The sequence below is a fragment of the Pantherophis guttatus genome, chromosome 3, assembly GCF_059756535.1.
Source record: "Pantherophis guttatus breed Tessera chromosome 3, ASM5975653v1, whole genome shotgun sequence".
NCBI lineage: Eukaryota > Metazoa > Chordata > Lepidosauria > Squamata > Colubridae > Pantherophis > Pantherophis guttatus.
This window is the reverse complement of record NC_142065.1, coordinates 35,486,443-35,499,052: the sequence shown is the minus strand read 5'-3', so window position 1 is coordinate 35,499,052 and position 12,610 is coordinate 35,486,443. Positions and strand designations below refer to the sequence as shown.

The 12,610-nt window shown below is 35.2% G+C and overlaps 1 protein-coding gene across 13 annotated transcripts in view; it reads left to right on the top strand.

Moving 5' to 3' along the window:
- Window positions 1-12,610, top strand: part of RALGAPB (Ral GTPase activating protein non-catalytic subunit beta) — a 62,102-nt gene that overhangs the window by 30,854 nt on the left and 18,638 nt on the right. For all 13 annotated transcript variants that reach the window (XM_087889247.1, XM_034414098.2, XM_087889249.1 and 10 more), the window contains 6 exons: window positions 1,062-1,263; window positions 3,483-3,650; window positions 5,134-5,248; window positions 5,926-6,073; window positions 7,569-7,633; window positions 7,753-7,885. In XM_087889247.1, the coding sequence (XP_087745373.1) occupies window positions 1,062-1,263; window positions 3,483-3,650; window positions 5,134-5,248; window positions 5,926-6,073; window positions 7,569-7,633; window positions 7,753-7,885 (831 nt within the window). The remainder of the gene's footprint in view (window positions 1-1,061; window positions 1,264-3,482; window positions 3,651-5,133; window positions 5,249-5,925; window positions 6,074-7,568; window positions 7,634-7,752; window positions 7,886-12,610) is intronic.

Genomic DNA, 12,610 nt, shown 5'->3' with positions numbered 1-12,610 from the left:
ATTGGACTAACAGTTGCTTTTTTTTTTTAGTACTGGAGTTATTCTTTTTTGTGAGCATCCATCTGCATGATCTTAAACTGTTCATATTTGCTAGAATTCACCTAACATACCTGGAAGAAAGGAATTGGGTAGGGGACATTCTGGCTGATAGCTGGAAGAAATTGAACAGTTACATGTTTCAGGAGAGCATTAATGACAGTAGAGGTTTGTGATAAAATATGCTCGGTGCCTGTTGGAAAAAATATAGCCACAGAAAGAGAAGAGTGAACTCCTTGTAGCTTCCTGATGTATTTTAAACTGTATTGAATTTTTTTCCTCAATCCATGCCACCAAAAGTTTCATAAGCATGCAGGAATTTCCATCTCAGCACTCAGGTCACCTTTGCCATACCATCCCCTGTGTATCTCATAAAAGCGACTCATACTTCTGGAAAGCAGGCTTGATGAAGACAAAACAACTGTAGGAGAAAAAAATTGAGATGTGTATGGAAGGCATTTTCTTCTGAGCATTTTCTCTGGTGCCATAGAAATATATCTCTTGGCTTTTTTGAAGCAATATTTTCTATAGACATGATTTGGAATTTGGCATTTGCCTGCATCCTTATTTCTAGTTCCAGTACAGGCTCACAATAGCGGCAAAATGTAATTGGGAACCTGAGAGCTTGCTGGATAGTTAAAAGGTCAGGTCATGTTTTTGAGGACATAAAGGATTTATATAGTGGGTAAAGAAAATTAATGACATTGCTGTAAAACAAGTTTCAGGGCTTTTGTTGATGCATCTGGCTGAGAATGTGAATGGAGCAGAGGCTTCTGCGCTTGGGTAGCATGGATTGCTGAAGGAGGAGAAGATTTACTTGTGTGTGAAGGTGAAAAGGAAATAATTTTCTTACAAAAGTCATAGTCCCTAAATGCTTTATAAACAGAGGCATTAACGTAAATGCAGTAAACTAATGTTTTTTATGATTACTAAATTTGACATGATCTTTGTGTCCAGGATCCCATGAGCCTATTGGATATACTTTCAAATGTAATGAAACTCTGTTCTTCTTGTTTTTGTTTTAGCTATAGCAACACAAGCAAATATGGAGTTTCGCAGGAAAGGTTCACAAATGTCTGCAGAGACTGTGGCTTCCAATCCTATGTTTGATGCAGGGGAATTTTCTGACAACTATGAATCTGGCAGAGCAGAGGCATGTGGAACACTCTGTAGAATATTTTGTAGCAAGAAAACCGGAGAAGATATACTGCCAGCCTACTTATCTCGGTACTGATTTACATTTTGAATTGTTCAAATATTCTGTTATATATCTTTGCTACATATGAAGGAGTTTTTCAGCTTCTTAATGTTTGGGCACTTCAGATATTGGAATTTTAAATTAAGTAATTTTAAATTAAACTGCATCCTATCAATTTGGGTACATAAAAGCATATCTTGGATTCCACCTTTTTTTAAGCAAATAAAATACAGTTTTACTCATTATATGCTTCCCACATCACTTTAGGAAAATGTTAATATGAAAAGGGTGTAATAATGACAACAATAAGGAAAATAGCAATTCTTTTCTCTTTTTCCCAAATTGTGTAATTCTGCATATAGCTTAATGTGGTGAGTCTCGGGGGTGAAATCCAGCAGGTTCTGACAGGTTCTGGAGAATCAGTAGTGGAAATTTTGAGCATCTCGGAGAACCGGTAGCAGAAATTTTGAGTAGTTTGGAGAACTGGCAAATACCACCTTTGGCTGGCCCCAGAGTGGGATGGGAATGGGGATTTTGCAATATCCTTCCCCCAGGAGTGGGGAGGGAATGGGGATTTTGCAGTATCCTTCCCCTGGAGTGGGGAGGGAATGGGGATTTTGCAGTACCCTTCCCCTGCCACGCCCATCAAGCCACATCCACCAAGCCACAACACGCCCACCAAGCCACGCCCACAGAACTGGTAGTAAAAAAAATTGGATTTCACCACTGAAGCAGGAGTGGGTTCTAAATTTTTTTACTACCGGTTCTGTGGGCATGGCTTATTTTGTGGGCGTGGCTTGTGGGGGTAATGTGACTGGGTGGGCATGGCCAATTTTTTTTTTTAACTTTTAAAAGCATTTTTTCTACAACCTTAAGAGGTTGCAGAAAACAATGGTTTGAAAAGCCTCTGCCCATCAGGCAACTCAGCTGGGATCGTCAGAGGCTTTTCAAAGCATTTTTTTTACCACCTCTTCAGGTGAAGAGGTTGTAGAAAAAAATGCTTTGAAAAGCCTCTGATATTCCCAGGTGAGCCGCGGGATCATCAGAGGCTTTTTTTTTTTTTTTTTACTTTTAAAAGCATTTTTTCGACCGAAGAGATTGTAGAAAAAATGCTTTTAAAAGGTTGTTTTTTTTAAAAAAAAAAGCCTCTGATGAGATGGGCGGGGTAAGCGAGCGGCAACCGGGCCGGGCACCGGTTCGGGGGCGTGGCCAGCCAATGTTATTACCAGTTCTCGGAACTACTACAAATTTTTACTACCGGTTCTTGTGAACCAGTGCGAACCAGGAGCAACCCACCACTGCACTGGAGAGTCTTATTATTTACAGGGAGGGACAGAAGTATAAGTAGTCAGTCCCTGAATCAAATAGTCTTTTTGTGTAAAGAAAATATAGTATTTTAAATTATAGCTTCATGTTGGTGATTAGTAAATGACTTCAAATCAGATGAACCTACGCTTACCTTTTATTTTTAGTATTCTAAAAGTGAGTCATGATGTGCTAAATAGACATACTCCTTTGGGTTTAAATTGTAATTTACTCATTGTGTTTGAAAGATTTCCTGCCATCCCAGCATAGTAACAGTAGGGTAGCCCCGGTGGTAAAAGTTTTTAGCTAAAAGAAGGAAACCCCAGGTGCAAATCCCTACTCTACTAAGGAGCTTATTGGATGATTTGGTCAGTCATTCTCAGTCCAACATCTCATAGTTATTATGTAGATAGGGAGATATAAACTGTCTTGAGCTCTCAGAATAAAGATGGGATATAAATAAAAATGGTATATAAATATAAGAAACAGTTCAGTGTAGTGGCGGAGGCTTCAGGCTAGAAACCTGGAGACCATGAGTTCTTGCCCTGCCTTAGGCACGAAGCCATCCAGGCAACCTTGGGCGAGTCTTGCAGCCCTAAGGAGGAGGGAATGGCAAACCATTTCTGAAAAATCTTGCCAAGAAAACTGCAGGCAAGTCATTAAGAATAGCACACGATTGGATTGAATGGAAGGGAAAATAAATAAATGCAATAAATAACTGATATTTTAATTCAGCATAACTAATTAAAACATGTGCAAGACCGAACCAAGCATGATCATTTTCAATATTTCATTTGAAACAGAAAAATGTAGCAGTTATTTTAGATGCTCATGATGCCTCACTATAAATGCCAAATTTCTCTTTGCTGTTGACCATCTAAAATAATCTTGATTTGCTAATACTTCTTTCCTATAACTGTTTACGTTTTTCTTTTTCTGCCAGGTTTTACATGCTTTTAATTCAGGGACTGCAGATAGCTGATTCTGTTTGCCACCCAGTTTTGGCTAGTGTCATCTTAAACTCCCCTGCCTTGTTCTGCTGTGACCTGAAGGGGATTGATGTCTTGGTTCCTTACTTCATTTCAGCACTTGAAACTATCTTACCTGACAGGTAAATTGTTAACATTCATATTAGTTTATAAACTGCTGAATATTTTCAGAACCACAGAAGTGGGATTACCATGTCGTCAAGGAATTCTACAAACTGCAGCCTCGGCAGATCTGGAAAGCATCTGGTTGAGGAAGGCTATTCTGTATTCTAAAGAATACAGATCCGACAGTTCATTTAGCGACCGTTCAAAGTTACACTGAAAAAAGTGACTTATGACCATTTTTCACACTTAATGACTGTTGCAATGTCCCCCCCATCATGTGAATGAAATTCGGATGCTTGGCAACTGATTCATATTTATAATGGCTGCAGTGTCCCAGGGTCATGTGATCTCCATTTGCATCCTTTTGACAAGCAAAGTCAATGGGAAAGACAGATTCACTTAACACCCGTGATACTAATTTAACAACTGCAATGATTCACTTAACAATTGTGATAAAGGTAGTAAAATGGGGCAAAATTCACTTAACAAATGTTCCGCTTAGCAATAGAAGTTTTGGGCTCAATTATGGTCGTAAGTCGAGGACTACCTGTATTAACCTAGAAATACAGATCAAAGGGCAAAGAGCAAAATGGGAGGGAAAGATTATTGATATAGTTTGTTATGTTTGAATGTCTTGTAGCATACATGTTATATGAATGTTTACTAAAAGGTATGCTATTTTATTTTATGCATTTTGATCCCATTAAAAATGAATAAGAGAAATCAATACAGTTGGGAGCACTAGATAATATTTTTCTATCTGTTTTAATTATTATTGATTTTTACTATTGATAGGCCAAGTAAATAACTCAGTTTTGAGAAGCGTGTATTTGAACATGTAGCTTTCATTATTACATTAGCTACAACTGTCAAACATATAGTTGCATTGATTTTAGGGCAGACTTGTTAAAGAAAGGATTGTCTTATATGGCTCCTTTATCTATGTTATAAAGTTTAAAAAATAAATCTGATCATTTTGAGAGTAAAGTTACCTTTACATCATATATAGAAGCATAGCATAAGTGTTGCTCCATCTATCCCAGTGCTATGAACACCAACTTATGGCAACTATCAGATAGGGATTTTTCCTGTCTTACCTAGAGATGCTATGGATTGAAAGCAGGACTAACTTATATTTGACTAAGATGCTCAGTTCTCCAAAAGGTCTTGTTCAGTCCACCCATCTAAAATATTGACATCTTCTGAGGTAGAACACAGAGTATTTCAACAGAATTGAACATCTTGTCCTTAACATCAGGTATAAATGACATGAAATTACCTGTATTCAAACTGAATAAGAATTCCAATGTTTTCTGCCTACAATTTTTCCATTAAAATAAATGCATTGGGGTCTTCTATCAGCAAATCATGACATTTTGGTGAATCTTGAGCAAATATTAAATGTTACACTTGCACATTTAAATAGGATATTTTTGCTTTGAAAAGAAGTGGTGGGTTTCAAAAAACCTTTATCATTTTTTTGTTGTTGTTTTTACCCAGGGAGCTCTCAAAATTTAAAACATACGTGAATCCCACAGAACTAAGAAGGGCCTCTATCAATATTTTACTGTCCTTGTTGCCTCTTCCTCATCATTTTGGAACAATCAAATCAGAGGTAATGGATTTTAGGGATTTTCAGTGATTTTTTAAAAAAAATAATTTTAGTCTAAACATAGCCAAACTAGCAATTAGTATAGGATACTTCCAAGTGCTAAAAATGGCATTATTACATAGAAAAGAAATAAATTCACAACATGAATGAAAATGTGTGGTTTTATTATACCACATCAAGTATCTTGTATCTAGTAATACCTCATTAAGATAAAATACTTTACGACTTTGGACATTCATATACCATATTGTAATTTCAAATATACAGGATCATATACATACTTTGTATCTTGAGCTGGTAATACAGTGTGATAGTTAAGTAAGACTCACCTTTATTATGCAGAAAGATTATTGACATCTCCTTTTGGGATATTCTTACCACTCCATTCTTTTGGCGTTTCATACTTAGAATTCACAGTTCTATAAATACAAGTTTCTGAATATAACTGGAACGTTAATTATATTTCTTTAATTTACATAGACTTTTTTAAAAATTGCTAGTTAGTATCAGTTTTACAGTTTATAGTTCATTTAGTAGCTCTGTTGAGAAATATTTCTTTAGTTCAGAGTAGAAATATAATATATTGGGAAAGTAAGAAAGTAAGATAACATCCTTTTTTATTTAGATAGTTGCTAAATGCATGAAAGGGAATAAAGATTATATTCAAATATGTTTTTCAGATTGTTCTGGAAGGAAAATTCAGCAATGATGAAAGTTCTTCCTATGATAAACCAGTCACCTTTCTTTCTTTGAAACTGAGACTTGTGAACATATTGATTGGAGCCCTGCAGACAGAAACAGACCCCAACAACACACAGATGATACTAGGTTGTTTTTCTACTTGATCCATGAGATGTGTGCTTTTGGAAAAAGTTTTGTGCATGTTACCTGAGCGATCATAAAAGCAGATTCTAGTTACTGAAGATTATAAACAGTTAATTTTTTTGTTTCCTTGGTGTCCAGTATCAGGAGCCAGAGTGATAAATAACTGTTCTTCAAAATTTGTGAATGTGTTTGTATAATATTTGTAATGTTCTAATGACTTCAATTTGATCTTATTGATTAAGGAAATTAAAAATGAAATGATGTTCAGGTAGAAAGAAAAAAAATGCGTTTATACATGATTGATACATATTACTGTGGTGGTAAGCAGAAAGCAGGGGCTGTTCTATAGATTTGCACTTACAGATGGATAATATTTTGGGGACTCATTTGAAGAAAATGTAATTTCTGGACAAATGACTCAAAATATACTTTCCTCTGATAGCATACAGAAAAAAACATTTTTAAAAAAACTCTTAAGAATTTTTTTTGACAGATGTATGTATTCAATTGTTTTATAACACATCTTTTTATTTATTTATTTAAACAATCCCCTCCCCCCAAATACACTTTTTCTTTTTTTACCATATACTTAATAGGAAATAAAGGGCAGTCTCTAAAAACACACAAAAAGGAGGAGAATCTTTCAAATACCAGTAAAAAAAATTACCATGGGAAAGGCTAGTGTGCTCTAGAAATTCCTTTGTCAAATATAAGGCAGTTTGAAGACATTGCGAAGCGTTGACATTGATAAAATGTATTTTATTTTTATTTTTGTTTTCATAATTTAAAAATTAATATCTGCATTGACCTTCTGTATTCACATGTCCAAAAATATGCTTGAAACACTAAAGTGCAAAAAATTCCCCATTGCATATGTCAGTGTGATTCTGGGTGGACAACTTATGGCCTTCCAGATGTTTAACTCCCATCAGTTCTAATTCTAGTTCTAGTCATGAGGGCCAAGAAAAGATGGAAGCTGTAATTAAACTAGATCTGGAAAATGGAAGCTGCAATTATGCACATTCTTTTAAAAAGATTTTATTCTTGACCCAGACCCTTAAAGATATTGGGAGCATCAAAACAGATCAATACTAGCTGTGAAATAGTTTGCCCTAGCTACAAACTATAAAGCTTTCACTACATGTGATTGATTAAAAAATGGGCAAAACTGGTTCCAGTCTAACTCCATCCTGCTCCTCTTTGCATTCAGTGAACAGTGCACAGAGGAAAAATAATGATGGATAATCCCCCCCACCCCAAAAAAACTATGGATATAGTAGAATTGACCTGAAATCTGAAGTTGGTAAATGTGAATCTGAAGAGAAATGTCTAATTTTCAAAAATTGGGAGCAATGTCTTCCCATGCAAAAAAGTCCTGGAATTATTTGTTGCATAGATTTTCACAAAATGGCAGTGAAAACAAATATCATTAGAAATAAGGTCACACAGAAAGAGAAGTTAACTGAAAAAATATTGTCATACCTTAAATCTTCCACAGGTGCGATGCTGAACATTGTGCAAGATTCAGCACTTTTAGAAGCCATTGGTTGCCAAATGGAAACGGTAAGATTTCTCTCATTTTTAAGAAGAGATGCTTTGGTGAGTCAAAGCAAATTATTCAATAAGCACAAAGGTTTTCTGAGAATAGCCTTCTCATCAAAGCCTGATTTCTGAATTAACAGAATGGTGGTGAGAATCTCGTCCTGAAAAGTCACAGTCGCACTAACAGTGGGATTAGCACAGCAAGTGGAGGAAGCACAGAGCCAACAACTCCTGACAGTGAGAGACCCGCACAAGCTCTGCTGAGAGATTATGGTAAGATTGGCAAGGTTTTAAATAATTTACACTTTTTAATTGGGAAAAAAGGATAAAACACATATTTTTTGTGAACTAGCAAAATTCAGCAGTTCTAGTCTGTTCCAGCAAGCATTTGGGTGATGGAGGAGGTAATGATTGCTTTTCAACCGATCTGGTTTAGTTTATTTTGTTTTTTGTTTATACAGATAACTTTTTAGGATATGTATTTTAGTTTATGACTCTGTAAGCATCCTGAGTCTTGGAAGAGGATAAATACAGATATAAATGATGCTAATGAATAAATAATTGTCATTATAAGGGACAGAGGAGAAAAGGTGTTGGTAACAATTGGTGTTTTTGCTTTTTTGCACTTTATTTTGCCTTTATTTTGTATAACTCAAGGGATTCTACCTCCTATTTTTCCCCACAACAACCCTGTGAGGTGGTTTTGGAGGTTTTTAGTTTTAGAATAGTTTTCCTATCTATTTTCTTGTTGCTGCTTCCCACCCACCCACTCTTTCAGTATTGTTACTTTTTCATTCTGAAAAGATGATTTCATTCTGATCATTATTTACAGCCTTCAGAAAACTACTAAATGTGTATAATATTCATCTGGTTTTTGTGGCCCCATGTATTGTGTTGGAATAGTCTAATAGCAATAGCACTTAGACTTATATACCACTTTACAGTGCTTTATAGCCCTCTCTAAGCGGTTTACAGAGTCAGCATATTGCCCCCAACAATTTGGGTTCTCTTTTTACCCACCTCAGAAGAATGGAAGGCTGAGTCAACTTGAGCCTGGTGAGATTTGAACTACCAAATTGCAGGCAGCCAGCAGTCAGCAGAAGTAGCCTGCAGAACTGCACTCTAACCACTGCGCCACTGTGCTAATGTCGATGTAATTTTTTTTGGGGGGGGGGAATGTAAATAACTTCACTAGATGTTGCAGTTCCCAAATCTTTGCTTTGATTTCAGTTTTTTGACCCCCTCTGTTTGTATTTATCGTGCTAAATGTATACTGTGTTCTTGAACTAGTCGGAGAAACCCAAGATTCATTAATCAATATTAATCAGATGTATATAAAACATTGTATGTGCACAGATATGTGTGTTATATGTGTTTCTACTACATTTGAAGATCATTGTTCTACCTAACTCTTTTCATTATAGAATTCACTTCAGGACCTGGCAGAGTAGTACATATTTGTCTCATTTAGAACATACTGGCATACTTTTCTGTGGCAACTGAAAGCCGGAATGACTGTTTTAACTAGAAAAGCTTGTTTTCATATGCATTAAGAAGCAATTGTTATCTGAGTTTACAGATTTCTGAATCTGATAAACCAATAGCAGTTGAAGATCAGCTTCTTCAATAGAGTTAAGAGATCCCAGTCATCCTTCCTAAGAACCCAGAAGGCACTTGTAATAAATTCACCAGACAGGCAACTCTTTGCATATCTAATTATCCATCTGAATCCCTTTCTACCACTAATGACAACGTAAAACCATCACTTAGGTAAAACATTAGATAAGTTGTTCTTACTACATGACTTAACAGACAGTTAATTATTTCACTGAGGTAGACTAGTGTTCCGTGTTTTTATGGAGGAATGTAGTATGTTATCTGATTAAACTTTGAACTCCTGTATACTTTTTAAAATAATTTTTTCATTACTTTAACATATGAATACAGAGGAGAAAAATAACTGAAGAGAAAAAGGAGAATAAAAAAATTACATATAAAGTCATTATGAAATCTTAACTATGTGGAATATAGTTCCATTATTATAGTTCCATCTTTCCATTACAGGTAGTTCTCAGAGCTTAACAACTCTTTGAAGTTACAACAGATACTTAAAAAGCTACTTCTGACCTACCCTTGAAGTTACAACTGCACACACACACAATCCCATAATTGCATTTCAGGCGGTTGGTAGCAGGCTCACATTTACAACTAGTTGCAATGTTCTATGATCATGTGACCGTGATTTGCAAGGTTTTATGTTGTTTTCAGGCAAAAAATGACATAAAGCGTCTATTGGCCATGCTGGGTTTTCTTGACGGTCACCTGGTTCACCTAACAATGATGCTATTAGTGTATGTGCTACATTTAGCAATTTTTAGGCAACTCTCCTTTCAATAACTCAGTAGAATAAAATAAAGTGATTTTTTTCCAGTGACCAAAACTAATAATTTATATGCACTTTTCAATCTGGAATTGTCTCAAAATATAAATATCTCATGAGCATAAGTTTTAAATTATATTTCAGTCTCAGCTGCTTTTAAATATGCTTTGCTCTATAATGAAGCAAATGCAATGGAACTGTTAGGAAAAGCGGAACCAGGTCTCTGCCAAGATATCAGAGGAGTCACATAATATTAACTATGCCAGTAGTAGGTTTTTTCATTAGAACATTTCATTCTGTAGAGAACTTTGATTCAGATTAATGCCCAGTGATCAAAGTGAAAGATTTTTTTTACAAAAACCATATAATAGCAAAACTTGTAATACCTAAAAGATCGTGAAACACTTTTGAACTTAAAATTCTTAATTTTCTTCATACATATGTAGTGTTCTTGTCATGCTTGAGGCAACTTTTTATCTTGTTTAAGATGGCTCACACCAGTGACTAAAACGATTCTGAGAATAATAATAAAGAACAGCATAAAGCTGTAATAATGCAACATGTACAAGAATAATCATTTAGAAGTCTTCCCTATAGACTCTACTTCCTGTCTCTTGCCTTTCCTCCCTGAAATTAGTAGTCATGATGTATTTCCAGAGTAAAGAACACATTTCATAGCCTCAGGGTAGCTAAGTTAAGTGAAATTAACTTTTCAGCTTATTATAGCATTAACCAGTCTTGTTTAATTAGTGATTTTTGAGTGAGGGCTTATGTAATGTACTTAAATGAGTCTCACTTTGCCATTACATAATGGATGTTATTGATTGGACATGAGGTTGCAGAATTTTATTTCCCAACTTAATCAGCAGAACTCTGTTATGATCAAAACCCAGCCTTAACAAAGAAACGTACAGAAAAAATATACAAAGACCAAGCCAGATTTATGTGACTGGAAGTGCGCTCTCGGAAGCTTCTTGAAGCTAAGTGGTAAAACTTAGTGGTATTATAGGTGACCCGGACATTTTTTGTCAGTTAGTACAAAAGCTAAGTAATCATCTGACTGCCCTGGACTCATTTAGAAAAGAAATCACCATTTTTTTAAATGTAAACTCGAATAAAAATGGCAGTGTTATAGTGTACCTGTAATAGTTTCTCCATCCTACAAAGGCTAAACTGGCAAATTAAAGGAATATTGTAGTATTTCCCTTCTAAGAATGTAAAGGGAAGGGCATTGAAACATACCCTTGTGAAAACCCAATTATATACGTAGGATAGACCAGTGTAGAAACATAAGATGCAGTGATTCTCCTATCAAAGTAGGGCAGAAGATTAAACTTCAATACTAGATCCACGAGGTGTTGTGTAATCCATTCCTTAGCCTGATCCTTGTTTAATATACATAAATTAATTAGGAATAGGCCACACAATGTGATTTTCCAGTTAAAGACTTTCTTCCAATTGGAATAAAAATTATTACTTAGCATTAGGTGGATCAAACTGGATGGATTCTAATTAAGTGTACTTTATTGCTGCTATCCACATTCTAGTTTTTACTTTGGCAAGATCAGCCTCTAAACTAAGGACTGCATTAGCAACATATTTAGGTGCATCATTTCCTAACTTAACCTTCGGCATATTATTTGGGAATTGTAGAAAGTCCAGTATATCTAAAGACCATTCTAATCTGAACTGTTTGGCCTGTGCTCCATCTTTTTTGTCTAAAAGGATCAATCTCAAAGATGATATTAAAGCTTATGCAAAATGCCCATATGTTATTGAGTTTTTGATTAATGTGAGTTCAAAATACAGAGACAAAAGTCCATTAGTGACCGTGAATTGATTTATAATCTATGTGAGTGCAACAAATATATTTGTAAAGGCAGAAAAAAACTGGCAAAAATATCAAAAATAGATTCTAAGAGGTATTAAGCCACTTGGTGTGCTTTGCAATGTATTAGCCCTACAATGGCTTCCAAAATGCTCATTCATGGTAAACGAGGAGAAAACAGTATTTCTGTTATATTTTATAAAAAGACATCTAGTTCCATATTATTTTGTGCTTTATGAGTAGTTTGTGCCTTCAGTAAGGTAATAGACTTCTAAAATATTGAATTGTGAAAGTAGTAAGCCTCAGGCATGGAAAAGTTTTCTGTTTTTATCAAAACAATAATATTGCCAACTAAAAACCAGACTTTGCAACAGAAAAGGTTGGTTGGGGAAAGGTGAGTTTTTTTTTAACTTGTCATTCTGAACTATTCACTTCTCAAATGCAGAAAATTTTCCATTTCTGGAAAAAGATAATATTTAGATACAGAACACTAAACATAGGATATTGTTAGCTACATAATAATGTTATGTTTATTTTGCTCAAGTTTTAGTTCCTGCTAAAACAGTATTTCAAAATTTATCACAAAAATAACAATAGCAAGGCCTGGGATCACACAGAAAATTTAGGTTAGCCAAATTTATCATTGGCAGCATCGAGCAATATTTTAGATTAGTACTTAGCTACCTTAATTAACATTCAGAGTCTAAGTTACTTCTTGTTGAATGTTTTACTTCCCAGAGGAGTGTGTACTTTGTTTTCTGTGTGTATTGTGGCTGCTTTAGCTTCTGTC